This window comes from Chelonia mydas, chromosome 2, assembly GCF_015237465.2.
Source record: "Chelonia mydas isolate rCheMyd1 chromosome 2, rCheMyd1.pri.v2, whole genome shotgun sequence".
Lineage (NCBI taxonomy): Eukaryota > Metazoa > Chordata > Testudines > Cheloniidae > Chelonia > Chelonia mydas.
In genome coordinates, this window is record NC_057850.1 from 91,890,535 (window position 1) to 91,911,340 (window position 20,806).

Consider the following 20,806-nt stretch of genomic DNA (forward strand, 5'->3'; position numbering starts at 1 on the left):
CAAGAAGGCCAATGGCATTTTGGGATGCATAAGTAGGGGCACTGCCAGCAGATCGAGGGACGTGATCGTTCCCCTTTATTCAACATTGGTGAGGCCTCATCTGGAGTACTGTGTCCAGTTTTGGGCCCCACACTAGAAGAAGGATGTGAAAAAATTGAAAAGCGTCCAGCAGAGGGCAACAAAAGTGATTAGGGGACTGGAACACATGAGTTATGAGGAGAGGCTGAGGGAACTGGGATTGTTTAGTCTGCAGAAGAGAAGAATGAGGGGGGGATTTGATAGCTGCTTTTAACTACCTAAAAGGGGGTTCCAAAGAAGATGGATCTAGACTGTTCTCAGTGTAAGCAGATGACAGAACAAGGAGTAATGGTCTCAAGCTGCAGTGAGGGAGATTTAGGTTGGGTATTAGGAAAAACTTTTTCACTAGGAGGGTGGTGAAACAATGGAATGTGTTACCTAGGGAGGTGGTGGAATCTCCTTTCTTTGAGGTTTTTAAGGTCAGGCTTGACAAAGCCCTAGCTGGGATGATTTAGTTGGGGAGTGGTCCTGCTTTGAGCAGGGGGTGGGACTAGATGACCTCCTTAGGTGCCTTCCAACCCTGATATTCTATGATTCTATGAAGACAAAATCCTCCTTTTATGCTCAGAGCTTGAAGATCTGGACTGTGCACATGAGTGGTTCTAGGGAAGAAAGAATCTTCCTTTTCAGCCCATGCAATGTCAATTGAACTATATTATAGTCACATGTCCCCTTCTGAAGAGAGTGGGGAATAGCTGGTGGATTTGTGTAGTTGTGCATTGATTGTCCACCCCACCCTAAAAAAAACACCTTTGCTGTTGTTCAAGGAAAGTACATGGGGGTTGGGGATGGCATGAGATCCCTACATCCTTCTCCCACTCCACACAACAGAGGGAGAGCAGACGTGGTTTTGGGGTGATTTTCATTACAAAATCAGATTCTCCGATGGTGAAAAGAGAATTTGGTCCACAATGTGATGGTATTTAAAGAAGGGCCTCTTCACTGTGAATCCTCCAGGGTAGCACTGGGTGTGGACTAGCTGCATACGGGCCCTCTGCACATCCTTTGTATCTGAAGTGGGTCTCCGAATCAGCCAGCAAGCAGAAGGCCGCTGGAAGTAGATTGCAGATGCGCTTACTGCAATTAAATACTATCCAGTCACCTGGAACCTTTGTTTATTAATGCAGAGGGGCTGTAACAGATGTTAGGTTAGAATAACTGTTGCTGAGGACCAAAATTCCCTTTGCAAAATGTGTCTGTTTGTGCTTTGTGTGGGGATGGGGTGAATTTACTCCTAAAAAACTGTACTTTGTGATCAGGCATATCTAAATTATTCCATATTTCTTCTCATACCAATTTCATTAGAACTTACATAGGAGTAAACAACATTACTTTATGTATTGGCCTGTATTGACCTCTATATTCACCTCTATATTATTAAAGAAAACAATACAGTTTTGAAACACAATGTAAAAGTTTCAACATTCAGATAGCACAGATTATTCTGTTGTGACATCTACTATTGTAGATCGCTGTTGATGGCTGTTAACATTCTCTAAAGTAGAATGTCCTCTCACTATTAATGCTTCCCCTTTTTTTCAGGTGCTTTTCATGCCTGCCAATGCCTGTAGATTTGGATTTGAATCTCATACATGGTCTTGATCGTTGTTATATCCCTTTACATCTTTATGGGTAGAATTCACCCCTGTGCCAAGGGCCAGCACACAACCAGTGTACCATTTAATTTCCCCTGACCTCTTGCACCCTATGTGTTGGAACTGAGAGGAGAATATGAAGGATTAATCTTTTTTTGATATGTGAATATGAGATGTAAATTACTACTGTGAAAAGGAGTCTAACCTTACATAAATAATACCAGACCATATTTTTATGTATACATGCTTTTACTGGCATGTCAAACAATTCTGTGTTGTGTGTCTCATGTGTCATGTGTCTCATGTGTCTCATGATTTGTGAGCCAAGGGTAAAACTCATTCTTTGCCAATATGTAATATCATATAAACTCTCTTAACTCCCACTTCTAGAGTGGAACTTTCAGAGAAAAAGTGTGCATTAAAACTACTTTAAGGCATAATAATATATACTGTCTGTTGAGTCCTATCTTCCTCTTATTTGACATGGTTACCCTGTACGATTAAGTATGCATGCTAAAACAACTGTATTTTCAATGCAAATTTAGCAATCAAAGCTAGTATAAGAATGACAGTATTTATGGCAGGAGATGTGGATACATTATGTGAATTAAAGATTATCTCTAAAATGTTGGAAAATATAATCTCAACTATACACACGAAATTATGGGGGTCTACATTAGCTGTTAGCACTCAAGAATTATATCTTGAAATCATTGTGGATAGTTACCTAAAGTCATCTGCTCAGTGTGCAATGGCAGTCAAAAAAGTTAAGAGAATATTAGGAACTATTGAGAAAGAGAGAGATAAAAAGACAGAAAACATCACAATGCCAATATATAAATCCCAAATATGCCCTCATCTTGAATACTACATGCAGTTCTTGTTGCCCCATCTCAAAAAAAGACATATTTGAATTGGAAAAAAATATAGAGAAGGGCAACAAAAATGATTAGGAGTATGGAACAGCTTCCATATGAGGAGAGATTAAAAAGACTGGGACTGTTCATCTTTAAAAAAAGAGACAACTAAGGGGAATATGATAATGGTCTATAAAATCATGAGTGGCATGGAGAAAGTAAATAGAGAAGTATTATTTATCCCTTCATAGACACAAGAATTAAGGGTCACACAATTAATTAACAGGCAGCAGGCTGAAAACAAATATAAGGAAATACTTCTTCACACAATGCAGTCAGCCTGTGAAACTTGTTCTGAGGGGATGTTGTGAAGGCCAAAAATATAACTTGGTTCAAAAAAGAATTAGAGAAGTTCATGGAGGATAGGTCCATCAATAGCAATAAGCCAAGAATGTCAGGGATGCAACCCCATGCTCTGGGTGTTCCTTAAACTCTGACTGTCAAAAGTTGGGACTGGGGAGGAATCACTTGATAATTGCATGGTTCTGTACATTCCCTCTGAAGCACATAGCACCAGCTACTGTCAGAAGACAGAATACTGGTCTGGATGGACCATTGGTCTGACCCAGAATAATATTCTTAAGATTATTTTTAGCAGCAACCAAGAAAGAGTTTCTCAGTGTTCTGATCATAAAAATACAATTTGAAATGCAAATGAAGGCAAATGAAACATTTTTTGGGAAGTGAATGAGCAAGACTTTTTCCCCCCTTGAATCATAACAATGACTCATAAGTCACAATGTGTTAACACATAACTTTTGCTTCACATTGCTTTGTTATACCAAATTTATAATAAGTTTACAGATAGCCTGTATTTCCTTATATTCCAAATATAAGAGTATTTCTTATATACCAAAGTGTTAAATCACTACAATATCAGAAGTTAGAGGTGGAAAAGACCTATCATTAGGTCTTCTAGTTCAGCAGTTCTCAAACTTTTCCAAATTGTTACCCTATGTTACAAAAGAATATGTCCCTTAGAGACATGAAGAATGGGAAAGTGGTCATGATTCTTCTGAAACATGTTTATAATCTTTCCATGAGTCACAAACCCCAGACGAGGAATCAATGACCCCCTGCCATTGAAGTATTGTTTGTTATGTGTAGGATTCATACAAGGTTCATGCGCTTGGCAACATTCAGGGCACACCCGGAGTGTTGTGCTGGACCTGTGCACACACAGCTCCTCTCAAGGGCATCAACCTTGGAATCTCGCCCAGATGACATGAACCGTGGGAAACCTCTCAGGACTGGGCTCAAGGCCCGAGAGCAAGGAATGCGGTAGATAGAAATTGGTAAATAAGAATGTTAAACAAAGCCAGTGTATTCCTTTTATCTGTTGGAGAATGTAATGCACGGGGGGAGAGAAGGAATAAAGGGGAAGGTGGAAAGCTGACAGGCAGAAGCCCGTTAGCAGACCAGTCGCTTGCTTGCTAAAAGCTGTGTTCCATCTTGTCATTGAACCGCCACAGTTATGCACCTATTCAACTGAATTGTCCAGTCTGATTTTAGATGACCTAAGTAATGGAGCTTTTCCTTAGGAGGACTATTCCATGTGGTGTTTTGATGACTAAATTGGAATTGCAAACTATTGCTTTGAGTGGGGGTGATTTCCTGTTCATGCTTGCAGGATAGGGGGCTCTGTAAGAAAGCATGCAATCAGACTCATTATGGAAAGAGACAGCCTAGAAAATGGTGGGGTGAATTGTCCATCTCTGCTTTAGGGGGAAGCCTGCTCTGTCTCTTTTGTGTTTTCATGTGTTATCATTCTGGATTATAAGAAATAGGGTTAAGTTGCAACTTTTCCATCAAGAGTATTTATGTTTTAATCTAACTTCTCTTTGTTTATGCTGTGAACGTAACATTCCATAGCATAAGAGATCTCACAATCAGGAATTATTTCCTGGTATTCAGCCTACACTTTCTCTTTATTAGTTTTATCCCATTACCCTTATTATATATCCCTTTCATCTATTTAAGTAATTCCTGTCTCTTGTTGGTGTTTACATTCTTATATTTGTAGACTTCTAATGATATCCCTCTTTGGTCATTGCTTGGCCAAACTAAACATGGTTTACTTATATAATGTTTGATCATGTCAATATAGGAACACAGGATTTGTAACAATTGATCAGACCAGTGATTTGCTGATTTTTTTTTAATCATATATAAATATGTGTCCACATGATTGACATTGGGCCTCATTATCAGAAATCTTGTTGAAATCCACTCCAGTGCCAACTTACAATGACGGCTGCTTACTGTGGAATTTAACTGCAGGACCTTCATGACTAGAAGCATGGTCCTCTATCACTTGAGCTAAAGGAGTAATTTCTTTAGCTGGTAACAGTAGTAGTCTCTTATCCTTTTATGTGAAGCAGCTACCAGAACAGGGATGGCCAACTTGTGGCTCCAGAGCCACATGCGGCTCTTCAGAAGTTAATATGTGTCTACTTGTGTAGGCACCGACTCTGGAGCTGGAGCTATAGGCACCAACTTTCCAATGTGCTGGGGGGGGGGGTGCTCACTGCTCAACCCCTGGCTTTGCCACATGCCCTGCCTCCACTCCACCCCTTCCCACCCCCTCCCCTGATCCTGCAGTGCCCTCGCTCCTCCCACCCATCCCTGAGAGCCTCCTGCACACCACAAAACACCTGATCGTGAGGTGCGGGGAGGGAGGGGGAGGTGCTGATTGGCGGGCTGCTGGTGGGTGGGAGGCGCTGGGAGCAGGGTCGGGGAGCTGATGTGGGGCTGCTGACATATTACTGTGGCTCTTTGGCAATGTACATTGGTAAATTCTGACTCCTTCTCAGGCTTAGGTTGGCCACTCCTGTACTAGGAGGAGATATATAACACAATGAACCAATAGGACACAGTTAAATAATTTTGTAATTATTACATGAATATACACTCAAACTGGATGATAGATGGAACACAACTTCAAGCAGGATGAAAGGCAATATCAGCATAAACATGGATTGTATCCTAGTCCGCTGTCTGAACAATTGAACAGTAATCATTTTCTCACAATCCATGTTGAGATGCAGAAGCTGACATCCTTCTTCATAATGAATGCTACTCCATTCCACAGGGGGTTCAATTAAAGACAATGGGACCAATTGTGGAGTATGGTACCTCTTACGGTTTCAGAATCTGGATGTTGATATGTACTCCCTGTAAAAGATCTCCCTTACGTTTTTCTCCCAGATGGTGGAAGATACTGATTACACCCACTTATTTACACTGCATGGTTCATGCAGAGGGCCCAGTTTTTCTACTTCTTGCAAGAGGACCCTCCCCCTTGTGGACCTTCTTAAGTGCCTTCTGATAGAGGATTATAAGGAAAGTTAAATGCCCCGGCATACCCCCAAATAACTTTTTACTAGGGCCATTCAAATGGAAAAAGTCCAAAAGTACAGCATCTGTGCAATGGTTTTCAAGGAGTCCCTCTGGCTGAGCTCCTGAATTAGACTCATGCTGTCATGCTTGCCCTGGGAGTTTGCTGGACTCTTCATAGGGTCACAGTGGAGATCTTCTGGATGGGAGTTCCCCCCTGTGGAGCTGCTCCAGCAGTTTCCTGCTGAAGGTGATCTCTCCTCTCAGCTGACTGCAGTTTATTCCTTTTTAAAGGTCACCTCCCTCCAATACATGGTTGGCAGGACCAAGGGGTGGAACTAGCCCCACGCAGAGGGACTCTGGTGCTTTCCTCATCTGTGTGGGTTGTATATATCCCGTCACACTCCCATCCCACAAAACAAACAAATACAAGCTCATGTGTTGTCTCATTCCCATTCTTTTCCATGGAGCTAATGATTGATATGCACAATATTATCTAACTAGAAACCTTTTTGTCACATCTGTCTGCGTCCCATTGAATACAAGCATTTGATCTATTATTGCAATGCTTAACTGACATGCATCTTTTAAAGTTACTCTGTGACAACTCTTCTGTGGAGGAACTTAGCATTGTTCTGACAAAAAAACCCCACAACTTTTGCCCATTATACATGTGCTGGTTCATCGGCTGCTAGTCACATGCTTGATAATATTGTTTCAAGAACAAATAGCATCCATAGTTTTTCTTCTCTGGACTCACACCCCTTTGTGTCCTAATTCCCTTACTTTCTCATGTGTTTTATTTTTAACTTGCAGGTATTTAAAGTGTCTCTGTACTGGCATCTTTCTGCTTAGACTACATCCCTTGTTTTTCTTTAATAAACAAATAATTGTACAAGCTCTGTGATGTTTGCTATACTTCATGCATTTTCATTTCTTGTATAAGATTTGCCTAGCTTTCTGTAATTCAGTGGAGCTTACCTGAGAGCTTAAACAAAAAAGCTAATTGCTTTTCCTCTTCCTGATGCCAGCTTTCAGCTGTTGAAATGTTTCAATTGATTACATGTTGCAGATGCTGTAAAATAAACAGCTAATGGAAAAAATGGTGAATAAATATAAGGCAGACCCTTCCTCTCTTAGTCAGCATTTGAATATATTTGATGGTTTTTAGAACACTAAATTTCTGTTGATCCACCATACAGATAAGTGAAAGGGAATAGTTCTGAGACAATTTAATACTCCCGACAGACTCTGTAAAAAATACAGTGGGAAATTAATTTTGAAGTCTGACTTGATTCCTTCAGTATGATGTGGGATCATTTTCTGAAGAACTGGATTAACATTAAAGTGTTTTATTATCTTATTATCTAATGTTATACATCTAGTTTTATATACATCAGCTTAGCATTTTAAAGATCTTTAATACTGTTACAATAAAATTGAGTACTGAAGTTAATTTTATATTCCATAATAAAAAAATATCTGTGCTGGGAAATCAGTCATCTTTTAAGCTCTTAATAAAAGGGGAAAAGCCAAAATGTGAATTGTATTTGATGCTATGCACAGTAAAATGTAACATGGTTGATACTACTCTATTTAAGTTGAATATTGATTCAAACTTGAACCTAATACTTTTTGTCTTTTATAATTTTTGAATGCATTAACTGAGAAATTAATTAGGAATTTAACACACTTCCCAGCAGTTTAATAAAAATTCAAATTTAATAGTGAATAAATGTTGACCGTAACAGGCCTTTATTTCTACACAGCTAAAAACAGTATTTGCTTTAATTTTATGCTAAAAAAATAAATAGAGGACTTTGTAAGTGTTTATGGCAATCATTTAAAATATTTCTGGTGTCTACATTTTTTACACAATAGAATTTATATTACCAAACATAATACAAATATGCAAGCTTTAACTTTGGTTAATTAATATAAACAAAAAAACCCTACAAGTCAGCCTTAACTTTGAAAATAGTTGTAAAGCCTAAGCTAGGTCGAATATTTCCAGGAACCATAGTTTTTTTGTTTTGTTTTTCCTGTACTTGTGGGACCTGTTTTAAGCACCCACCATTGGAACTAGATTTTCAAAGAAGTGCAGCTTGTATGTAAGCACCTGAATAAAATCTGACTTTCAAAATTGCTGAGCATTCAACGCTTCTCAGAGTGATGCTCACAGGCAGATTTTCAAAAGGTTCTCAGCATCCACTATCCTTTTCAACTGCTCTTCTTGAAAACCTGGCCACTTTTTTTGATGCTTAAATTGGTCTCATTTTCAAATCCAGATTTGATTTTGATCTGAGTACTTTTGAAAATGTGGCCCCTAGTGGCTGCTAATCTGTTGCACTCTTAATGGGGTCATACATGCATGCTAGTTGTTTAAAGTCTGGCCCCCGCTCAGTAAGGTAATCATAATTCTCATCCACATCTGACATGCTTGATCCTAAAGAACTGAGGGATCCAGCCAGTGAGCCAGTCCCCTCAAATGCATATGTCTGAAGGGAATCGTATGGTGGAACAGTAGGATCTGTATTAGCTTCTTTAAGCTTTTCTAAAATGAATTCCCTGAACACAGCACTGTCAGGACCAACTTGCAGAGATTGTCTGTAAAGGCTTTGGATTTCTGTTGTGATGTTTCTTCTAGACTTGTGCTCTCTCATAACAGTACGAGTCCTGAGTGCTGAAATATCAAAAGCCTCTGTGTCCTCCTCTCCACCTCCTTCATCATCATACCTGACAATGTTCTCTCTGAACTCTTCAGGCTTGTCAGGAAATAGGGACTGCTTCCTCCGTTGCCTTAAAACCAGCATAGCCAAAAAAAACACTGACACAAAAAAAAAGAAGAAAAAAGAAAAGAATCAGAGACTTTTTATGTGTTTGGAAAGTCTTAAGGGTAATAAAACTTCCTAATGTTGAAGCATATGCAAACTCAAGCAATCTAGGTGGATTTGTAGAGCTGTGATTTTTGTGGATTTATGGTTGCAAGATGTAGTATTTTTGGTGGGGAAATGGCTACAAAGGGATTTATAAAATGGGTTAAGGAAATGGAGCAATTTGTTTGGCCAATGAGAGTTTGGAGCAGTGAAGGAATCATGGGTTACTTGTGCTGTTTGAAACTCGTTTGTTTTATTACATAATATATCAATGCTCCATTCAAAATTTCATTTCCTTCTCCCAGATCAAAACCACTGGAAGGGCTGGGAAATAAAAAAGTAACATTATTGGGTTAGATCCTCTTCAGTTGGTGTCAATTGGTTCAACTCCGTTGACTTCAATGAACCTAAGCTAAGCAGGTGAGCATCTGACCCAATAGTTTCTAGTAGCTGGTCTTGCACATTTGAGAAATAAGATTTTGGGGATGTTGTACCTCATATCTGTGCACCAGCAAGCTCTGTCTGTAAGAATGCCTTCTTTGTAACTGACATAAAAGCTTGGATTGTGGAATGACTGGCTCAGATAGAAAAGATTTTCCATTTGTTTATTTTTTTTAAAATAAGCATTCATTTCCCCCCTGCCACCCTCCCTGCACCAAATCCTGGCTCACTTCATCCCAAACTGAAGGGTCCATTTCAAATACACAATTGGATCCAAAACAATGCATGATTTCAATTTGTAACTAATTAGAGCTGAAAACTGAATTCAGTTTTAAGCTTAAAAAATAAACCAAACAAATTTGATTGACAATTCTGGAAACAGCAATTCTTTATCCAAAGCACAATATTGCACAGTACACTTGTGGTACTTAGAAACATGGCAGTTTTACCTCATTTAAATAGATAAGGTTACTGCAATATTCTTTGTACTTCTATATAATTGCTAGAGATAATACTTTGAATAGTGCAGATATTAATTGATACTAATAGATATTAATATTATTAATTAATAGCAGATCATATGCCCCAGTCCATTTATCTAAGGCAAATAGCAAGAAGGTCAGACTGAGAGTCAGAAAATGTCACGGTACAGGTAGGGTGGCTTAGATCCAACTGCTGTGAGTTGGACCCAGGAGATTGAAGCTGAGATCAGAGTAAGGCCCATAGTCTTCATTTTCAAGCCTCACAGCTCTCCTGTGATTAGTGATATCCCACTCTTTATTGTACAAAATAGGCTAGCAGAGGTTTTATTGTGTAATGAGGGTAAAATAAAGTGTTTATTTTCTCATGATATGCTTCACTTGAAAATATGTAGGGCTTCCTTAAGATGACTTTGTATTCACTTTCAACAATTTAAAACAAAATTCTAAGACAAGAAGAAATAGTTCCCATTTATTTTGACCTCTTTAGCTAAACTCAGGCAATTAAGAAAATATTTATCCATACAGGTTTGGGTTGTTATTTTAAAAAACATATTGGAACATTTTTAAAATTATTTTTCTCATTTCTGATGCTACATCTTTGGGGATAGTTTTCTTAGGAAGCATTCTGAAGGGTTGAAAAACAAGTACAATTCATGCCATAGCTGCATGATTTAGAAAGGTAACACCTTTTCGTTATCAAGCCCTTTGTACCAGTGGAATCAATTTTAAATTGAGATTCTACTCATTTTTTTAATTAAAATTTCACTTCCAGTGAAACAATTATGTTTGCCTAACTTATGACTTTTAAATCACACCATCTGTGAAATAACTCTAGTGCTGGTGAGTTTATATAGTTCTGATAGTAGCTGATAAGGAGGCACTGAAAAAGTTGTCCTTGCTTTTGATGACCCGCATCTTTGGATGATGGATGGTGTTTTGCCCATGTTATGCTATCAGAAAGTGTAGCATGTCAAATGATGTGCTATGCCAATGTTACCATAGGAAACACTCTCTTTAACAAGCTCACAGAGGTTGATGCATCCATCTAAGGGAATGCTAAATGAACACTCTAGTGCTAGCAGGGATTACTGTGCATTACATTTAGATGGAAGTGCAGTGTCTGAGTGGTTACTGCAGGGTTTCATAAATTATTTGCCTGTGTGAGCCTATTTTGAGGCTTATTATGTCCTTTGACTTAAGATAGCAACAAAGCACCACAGCAGCCAAGGAATCCAAGGAATTTACACATTAAGTATGTTATTTAATGCTCTCTGTGATGCATGGGCTTGCGTATTGGGACACAGCTTCTTCATGTCCAGCAGTGAGGTAGAAATTGCACATCTAATCTCTGATGTGACATCAATGGTAGATCGATACTGAGACTTGATGGACACGAATGCTGAATCCAGCTTCACAGAAATACGTGCTCGTGAATGGCACTATCAGTTCTGAGGTACTTCTTGACGATACATAAGAACATAAGAATGGCCATACTGGGTCAGCCCAGTATCACATCTTCTGATAGTGGCCAGTGCCAGGTGCTTCAGAGGGAATGAACAGAACAGGTAATCATCAAGTGATCCATTGCCTGGAACCCATTCCCAGCTTCTGGCAAACAGAGGATAGGGACATGGTTTTGTATCACTGTCTATCATGGCTAGTAGCCGTTGACCGACCTAGCCTCCATGATTTATCAAGTTCTTTAACCCTTTTGTAGTCCTGGTCTTCACAACATCCTCTGGAAAAGAGTTCCACAGTTTGACTGTGTTGTGTGATGAAATACATCCTTTTGTTTGTTTTAAACCTGCAGCCTATTAGTTTCATTGGGTAACCCCTAGTTCTTGTGTTATGGAAAGGAGTAAATAACACTTCCTTATTTACTTTCTCCGTATCAGTAATGATTTTGTAGACCTGTATCATATCACCCTGTACCATATCTCTAAGCTGAAAAGTCCCAGTCTTATTAATGTCTCCTCATACGGAAGCTGTTTTATACCACTAATAATTTTTGTTGCCCTTTTCTGAACCTTTTCCAAAGCCAATATATCTTTTTTTTTTGAGATGGGGAGACCACATCTGCACTCAGTATTCAAGACACAATATGATATTTTCTATTTTATCATCTATCCCTTTCCCAGTGATTCCCAACATTCTGGTAGATTTTTTGACTGCAGTTGCACATTGAGTGGATGTTTTCAGGGAACTATCCACAATGATCTCTTTCTCTTTAGGTCCCATCATTTTGTCTGTATAGTTGGGATTATGTTTTCCAATGTGCATTACTTTGTATTTATCAAGATTGAATTTCATCTGCCATTTTGTTGCCCAGTCACCCAGTTTTGAGAGATCATTTTGTAGCTCTTCGCAGTCTGCCTGGGACTTAACTATCTTGAGTAGCTTTGTATCATTTGCAAATTTTGCGACCCCACTGTCTACCCCTTTTTCCAGATCATTTATGAATATGTTGAATAGGACTGGACCCAGTACAGACCCATAGGGGACACCACTATTTACCTCTCTCCATTCTGAAAACTGACCATTTATTCCTACTCTTTGTTTCCTATCTTTTAACCAGTCCAGTTACAGTTCCATGAGAGGACCTTCCCTTTTATCTCATGACAGTGACTCAGAACTCTGGGAAAGAACACTGAGTATATGTTCCTTGCAGGAATCGATCACAGGAAATTTCTGTGCTGTTTGATTTCAGCTGCTGGCAAACCAATGGCATCAGCCTTGCATTGAAAAGGGCTTCAGACCTAATCATACTTTGTCATGTCCAAGTTGGAGAAAAACGATACAAACTGGTCCTTCAGCCATCTGAGATACACAGCCATCACCTGTATGTCAGCCAGGAACTTGCAAAGCTTGAGGAAGGATTCATAGTTTATGTTCAGCAAATTATTCTTCCCGAAAACAATTTTCTTTGTGAATCCTGTGTTGTGATCACTCAGCTGAAAGATGTGGTGTTCTTTCCTTGCAGACATGTATTCAATTAATTCAGCTGTCGTCCCCTAATGCTCCTACTCTACTTGTGCTACATTGATGACATCTTCATCATCTGGACCCATGGAAAAGAAGCCCTTGAGGAATTCCACCATGATTTCAACAATTTCCATCCCACCATCAACCTCAGCCTGGACCAGTCCACACAAGAGATCCACTTCCTGGACACTACGGTGCTAATAAGTGATGGTCACATAAACACCACCCTATACTGGAAACCTACTGACCGCTATTCCTACCTACATGCCTCCAGTTTTCATCCAGACCACACCACACGATCCATTGTCTATAGCCAAGCTCTACAATACAACCGAATTTGCTCCAACCTCTCAGACAGAGACACACATCTACAAGATCTCTAACAAGCGTTCTCACAACTACAATACCCTCCTGCTGAAGTGAAGAAACAGATTGACAGAGCCAGAAGAGTACCCAGAAGTTACCTACTAAAGGACAGACCCAACAAAGAAAATAACAGAACGCCACTAGCCATCACCTTCAGCCCCCAACTAAAACCTCTCCAACGCATCATCAAGGATCTACAACCTATCCTGAAGGACGACCCATCACTCTTACAGATCTTGGGAGACAGGCCAGTCCTTTCTTATAGACAGCCCCCTGACCTGAAGCAAATACTCACTAGCAACCACACACCACACAACAAAACCACTAACCCAGGAACCTATCCTTGCAACAAAGCCCATTGCCAACTGTGTCCACATATCTATTCAGGGGACACCATCATAGGGCCTATCACATCAGCCACACAATCAGAGGCTCGTTCACCTGCACATCTACCAATGTGATATATGCCATCATGTGCCAGCAATGCCCCTCTGCCATGTACATTGGCCAAACTGGACAGTCTCTATGTAAAAGAATAAATGGACACAAATCAGATGTCAAGAATTATAACATTCAAAAACCAGTTGGAGAACACTTCAGTTTCTTTGGTCACTCGATTATACACCTAAAAGTGGCAATTCTTCAACAAAAAAAACTTCAAAAACAGACTCCAAGGAGAGACTGCTGAATTGGAATTAATTTGCAAACTGGATACAGTTAACTTAGGCTTGAATAAAGACTGGGAGTGGATGTGTCATTACACAAAGTAAAACTATTTCCCCGTTTTTATCCCCCCCCCCACTGTTCCTCAGATGTTCTTGTTAACTGCTGGAAATGGCCCACCTTGATTATCACTACAAAAGGTTTCTCCCCCCTCCCCCCGCTCTCCTGCTGGTAATAGCTCACCTTATCTGATCCCTCTTGTTACAGTGTGTATGGTAACACCCATTGTTTCATGTTCTCTGTGTATATAAATCTCCCCACTATATTTTCCACTGCATGCATCCGATGAAGTGAGCTGTAGCTCACAAAAGCTTACGCTCAAATAAATTTGTTAGTCTCTAAGGTGCCACAAGTACTCCTTTTCTTTTTGCGGATACAGACTAACACGGCTGCTACTCTGAAACCTGCCAATTAATTCAGTTTCCCAGATATGTCCGTTACATAGGAAAGAAGGCATATCTTCCTTTGGTCACCCAGAAAAATCAATGAACTCAGTATTTTTTGCAATCCATTACATAGGCATGCAGCTTGTCTCTCAATTCAAAAAAATCATCCCAGTACTTTCCCTCTCAAGAGCCAAAAAGCTTCACTGTCGAAGAACAACACATCATGATTGGATTCCATTTCTTCACACAGGTTTGCAAAGAGGCACACGTGAAGAGGCTGAGTCTTGATGTAGTTCACAATAGATGAGACCTGCTGCAAAACTTCACATACCTCTGGACTCAGAGCTTTAGATGCTAGTTTTTCTCTTTGAATCATGCAGTGAGTTCACACACCAAAGGAGCTACTTTCTCTACCAAGGCATGACATCTGCTTTGTGGCTTGCCATAAACAGAGCTCCATCTGTGCAAAAGCCCACCATGCAATCACACCGTAATTTTTTTGTTTTGCATGTAGCCATGTAGCACATTGAACCATCTTGCACCATGTTGTGTCCTGGAAGAGGAAGAACAGAATGTCTTCAGAAACTACCATCTCATGTGTATTTCACAAAAGCCAAGAAATTTGCATCACAACCCTCAGTGCTCACATCAACTTGAAGAGCAAAAGAATCTGTGTTTTTCAGATACTCCATCAGTATGTTTTCTTGATCTGCGGCTGTCACTTTGATCCTTTGCTTCACTGTGTTGTTGGAGAGTGGTATGGATTTGAGCTTGTTTGCTTCAGTTTCCCCAAACATTATGCTCATCACATCAGTTGCAGCTGGCAAAATCAAAGTTTCTCCAATTGTATGAAGCTGCTTGGCCTGTGCAACGTGGTAACTCACCTCAAATGATGCCTTTTGAGCATGGTCAGAGATGAACATGGCTCTTTTGAATTGCAATTGTTGACGTGAAAGTTTGTCTTTCTGACACTGGAAAAATATCCTTAGTTTGTCTGTGTGTTCCATGTGAAGGGTTTCTAAGTGTTGTTTAAGCTTCTTAAGCTTCATGCTTTCTCTAAGTGACACTGTGTTATAGCAGGCATTTTGGCCTTTCTTCTTTCTTGATCAAATCACTGGTGAAGTCATAATCAAAGAAAGCCTCATCATATTTTCAAGCATGTTTCTTGGACTCTTGTTTTTTGTTCATAACTGCACCATTAGATTCACTGCTGGAGGCTGAAGCAGATACTCTGGGTAAAAAAATGAGTCCTCTGTGTCTCTTATCACAAATCTGAAAGAGGAATTCACTATTCAGCAAATGAGGCCAGGACTTAGGAAGGCCCTGCATGGTGATACTAGGGCAGCAAAATGATTCTTTATCCTCAAGTGACAAGGGTACTCAGGGTGGCATGAAAGAAGGTACAGACTCCACCCTACTGCAGATTCACATCTCAGAAAAGCCTAGCACAGGTTCCTACTAGCTCAAGCAGAGAGGAGGCTCTCTTGATGAGGCTGCTACCCACAGATAAGGATTTTCTGCATTCAAGTCCCTCAGATGGATACTTGCACAGCTGCATGGTGCAAATGGCCAAACTGGTGTCTGCACAGCAATCTCTACACAGACAACATGTCTGAACCTGCTTCACAAATGCCGCAACAAGAGCCCAATGTTATACTCTACAAAATGGTGGTCTCCACAAAATGTGACCTCACATGCATCATATATGCTAGGTTATGCTGCAAGGTTGCCATTTTGATCTAGAAAATTACAACTTCTGCACAGCATGACCTCGCACGCACTGTATGTATGAGGTTATGCTGTGTGAAGACCTCCATTTTGTAGATCAAAATGGGGGCTTCCTGATGCAGTGTTTGTGGAGCAGGTCCAGACATGTTTGAGGGCAAATGCATCACAGTTTGGCAACTTGTGAGTTAAGGCACTTGATTACAGTCCTGAAGGTCTGGATTTGAGTCTCGCTCAAACTCACACTGAAAGTTTGGACGGACCAGATCGCTTCCCCTTGTGCTCTAGATCTACTCTGAATGGGGGTGGGCTGAGAAGAGAGCAGAAGCAAACAGTTTCTGCACTCAGAGTGCAAGGAGTGCAGGGCCTGCTACTGTGAGCAGTCCTTTCACAGCAGGGCAAACGGGGAAGCTTCTTGTTTGAACCTTCATCCCTGTGCAGGCATAAGGGGTTAACACACTCTATCCCTATATTTATAGGGAATATATCTCAAACTAGTAGAATCTGTCTAAATGGAGGAAACATTTTAGGTGCACAGACTGCATATGTCACATCAGGCCTAGCACTCTGCTTCCTAAATGTGTATCAACAGACGCGGGGGGAGGGAAGAAAGGGGAAGAGTAACATAAGAATGGTTGTATTTGAAGAAGTGACTATGTAAATATGTCACTTTATTATTCAACAGATCAACTCTGTTTGTATTCAGAGTCATAGCTGCCTCCTTTATGACAAAAATAAATAAAAAGAAACAGTAAAAAATTATCTTAGCTCTACAGAACCACACAGTTATGGTGGAGAGAATTGGATTCTATTCCTTCTCATGCATCATCAGTAGAACTGTCAGCTAAATTTCAACTGTAAGGCTAAATTCTGCTTTAGTTTTATGTGTGCTAAGACAAGATTTTAGCCTTCCACATCTTTACGACAGCTGATGATAGATGTGCATACAGGAACACACCTACACTTTGGCCAGATTTTCAGGGCTGGCAGTTACAAAGACTTTTTTTTTTTTTTTTACTTGTAAACTGAACCGATTTGATTTGTAATCAGTGAAACACAATAAACACAACAGCATAATTAGCTCAGCCAAACCAAGGAATCTCTATTCAAATGATCAAGTCTAGCATATAGCAGAAGAGGGCAGTGGGACACATATATAAATACTAAAGCCATCTCACTTATTTTTTCTTACCTAATATTATTAGTATGCAAGCCAAAACTGCAACTAATGTTTCTATGCTGAGACCCATGGAAAACATGAAAGCTCCAAATCGACAAGACTGGGCACTAGCTTCAGTATCACAATCACAGACGCTGACAGTTAGGGTGTTTGTGCTGGTAAGTGAGGGGGTTCCATTGTCCACAATTAGGACTGGCAGGAAGAAAGCAAACTGCTCTTGTCGACTGAAGCCATTTTTTGCTGTAAGAATTCCAGCTGTGTTATCTAGAAGATGAAGTATTTGTATCAGATATTTGTCACTTTAACAAAAATAAATAAATAAAAAATCTGGCTAATAACTTATCCTTATTTGCAATCAATGACATTCTGAAAAGGTGTATGTCACTGGACAGGAAAGCGAAGTGTGGGGAGGACTTTACTAATTTAAATGCTTTTATAAATCACCAAAACCAGGTAAAATGCAGGATGTTCTAAGCAAGATGACGCATTTCAGTTTTGATAGATTAACAAAGCATCAGTTATAATGCACCATGCAAATCAGCTTCCAGGGACAACTCATTACTGTTTTATACAGTAATTTTCTTTAGTAAATTAATATAAAAATGGGCCTAATACAGAGCCATTTATCCAAACCTTCTGTACTTTGCAATATAAATATGACTGATCAGAACAACCCCCAGGCTTTGGTTTGTAAAACCAGCTTTTCAACAAAGTATGCAAAACAAATGAACAAATATAAACATTCAGTTTTGTTTGTCTGCATATCTGTGGTTGTTGGTAACCTAATGGGTGGAGGGCAAATTCTGCTCTGTGTTACATCAGTAGATCCAGAGTAACTCCATTTACTTCAATACAAGTATTTCAGAAGTGATGGCAGAATTTGACCAAGGAACTTTGTATTAATGTTCAAACCCAAAAGTGGGGAAAAATACCTACCCCATATTCAAACTGATGAACTGATTTTTTGAAATGGACCCATGCAACCAGCTGCCATCCTGTCCAGCTGTTTGTAGAGCATATTGTATAAGTGGCTAATCAAAAGTTTCAACATTCAAAGAATGGCTTTCTGATAGGTGGGGGGAGGGGGCAGACAAACTTGGTTGTGAGCATCCATAACCTCAAAACAGGGGCCAAGTGTGCTCCTGCTACTTTGGCCAGGGTACATTTCAGTTTAGAAACACTTTAACTACGTAGCTTGTTGGAAAAATATGCAGGGCAGGTGGCAGGGTTGTTTGGTTTTGTGTGATTAGAAAGTTGGCGACCCTACATAGCATTCCACCTCCTAGCAGTGGGTCAGAGGTAAATGAAAACCAGAAATTTAAATATGTATTAAAACATTGCCTTTCCTTTTGGAGACATTAAGAAAACTAGTTTCCTATAGAATGAACTTTCCAAAAGTTAGTCCCATTGATTTATTCACCTAGCCAGACATTCAAATAATTAGCAAAATCAATATAAGTTATGTGTATTTTAGTTGAGTTTGAAAGAAGCTCTTCTTCTAACTCTCAGAAGACTGACTTTAACTGATCATCTTTCCTGTAATATCACCAGCTGTTAAACTTAAGTTTTCCCTTCAGATTAGTTTCGATTGGTGACCCCCTAGACCATTCTTTTGAAGCATCTGGATCAATACCAAAATGGTACAGCATTAGGATATGCAGAGAAGTCATTCATATCATGTCATCAGTAATCGATGCGTACAGTTTTAAATGTAACAGGATGCAAAGTTACATAATTGTGAATTGTGCTTCTGTTTATAATTCTATTTTTGCTGAACTGAGTAAAAGAGTGGACCCCTATTAACAGCATCTCTCTAATATTATTTTTTTTAACACCAATATGTGACAATTTAGGAGTTAAAATTATGTCCCATAACGTATACTATATTTAACTATCTATTAAGTAATATAAATCTATTTTTCTTGATTTTGTGCTAAGTATTTTTCTCTGTTCTATAATACTATCTTTTGTTGATTAAAGTTATTTGGATTCTAAAAGAACTATTCTACATGAGGTTATTGGATTATATTATTATTAAAGTTTGCTCATGATAACTCTTTTGCCCTATTTCAAACTTAACACCAAACATTTTTCTGTATGGCTGGACGATTATACAAAAATGGTGATGTGAGCACTGTTAAAGCATGAATATTTCATGAAGGGATTTTTAAAAAGCTACATGAGTGACACTACCTTGATTATCTCTGACAGTAAAATTTGAGTTGTTTGTGGCCTCCCGAGCCAGATCGAAGTAAAAATGATGGCCTTCTACTGAATCATCTTTATCCACTGCACTGATGGTCTGGATTAGCTGCGAATAAACATGACTGTTTAAGAATAAACACTATTTACTTTCTTTTAACACAATAAATGTCAGACATTATAATGAATTGCTGAGGCTACAAATTCTGCAGCAAATAAATGTATATAATTGTAACCTTGTTGGGGTTATTGGTTTTCTAATGTATTTTTAGTGTCCTGCCATTATGCCATTTGATTCTGTGTTGATTTGAGGGAGATAAGCATTAAATGCCTAGGATAATGTAAATGGCTTCCAGAATCAAAATGCAAAGTGTAAATAAAGTTTTCATATGCAAACAAGAATCATATATAAAATATTTTGCCCTTTCCTTTTTCCCACAAGGTGAAAAATATATCATTCTCCATTTGAACCAACCCTCCAGTGCAAAAGCTATTTCCTTCCAGCCCATAAACACAGCAGCATCATTCAACTGATGTATTATAGTGGCAGTAAGTGAGAGATGGTGACAAACCCATGTGCTGAATTGTTGGTTCTGGAAATTATGATAGACTGATTATGGAAGTTTTTGTTTTGGTTTTCAATAAAACAAAATAGGCCTTATTTACAAATGTGTCAAAGCAGATTGTCATTTGCAAGAGAACAAAGTCAAAATTAACATCTTAGCCCTGAAAATAATATCTTCCATCTACATGAATAAACAACCAAGATGAACTCAATATAATGAGCAATATTTCTGCTTGCAAAGAGCAAGTATTTATCACTATTATCAGTTGCTATTCAGTGAATTATGCATCATCAAGTACATCATTCAATGAAGATCTTCACAGATCACTACAAAAGCCAATTTGTTTCTTTCATTAGCAGAGACTGGTTTCTTAAAAGTATGTTTTAATTAGATAAGGACCCAAACCAAAAATCCAGACCTGAATCTTTGATACTTAGGAAAATGTCATGTCCATTTCGAATAACGTCTATTTTATCAGTCACTGTGTCTTCATTTTGTATATGGATTTGAGCATCCAGGACTCTGAGTACACTCAATTCCCATTGAACACAGTGAAGCTGAGAGACCCTCACTGTTTTGGGTGCTACAGTGAAGATTTTCAAAGGCACTTAGCCAATGGGAGCCCGGCACCTAACTGCCATTTGCTTTGAAAATCTCCCCCAATACAAATATTTTCCATTCAAAGTTCTAAGTAAACATACATTCCATTTCCTTTTAGGCAAGATAATAATCATGGGAGTCTCATGATATCTGTCTTTTCTGCCACGATACTTAAGGAATGTACGAGGCAAGTGTGAAAGCAACAGGATATGCTGTTGTTGTGGGTGCCCCATATTCCTGGCACTCCGTCTTGTTCATGTGAGCAAGCCATCTTTCATCTGTGTAAAGATCCCATGGAGAAACAGAAGTCCTATTTAGCCTTATCGTGGCAGTGCTGGAGCACTGATTGCT

The 20,806-nt window shown here is 39.2% G+C and overlaps 1 protein-coding gene across 6 annotated transcripts in view; it reads right to left on the minus strand.

The window, feature by feature from the left end:
- Positions 1 to 2,731: 2,731 nt before the first annotated feature.
- Positions 2,732 to 20,806, minus strand: part of CDH19 (cadherin 19) — a 177,502-nt gene continuing 159,427 nt past the window's right edge. For 3 of the 6 annotated variants that reach the window (XM_043539918.1, XM_043539919.1, XM_007066709.4), the window contains 3 exons: positions 19,281 to 19,398; positions 17,100 to 17,351; positions 5,280 to 8,753 (listed from right to left, as the gene is read on the minus strand). In XM_043539918.1, the coding sequence (XP_043395853.1) occupies positions 8,263 to 8,753; positions 17,100 to 17,351; positions 19,281 to 19,398 (861 nt within the window). In that variant the 3' untranslated portion in view covers positions 5,280 to 8,262. Of the gene's footprint in view, positions 8,754 to 17,099; positions 17,352 to 19,280; positions 19,399 to 20,806 lie in introns of all 6 variants that reach the window. The other 3 variants (XM_043539921.1, XM_043539922.1, XM_043539920.1) reach the window with 2 other exon arrangements.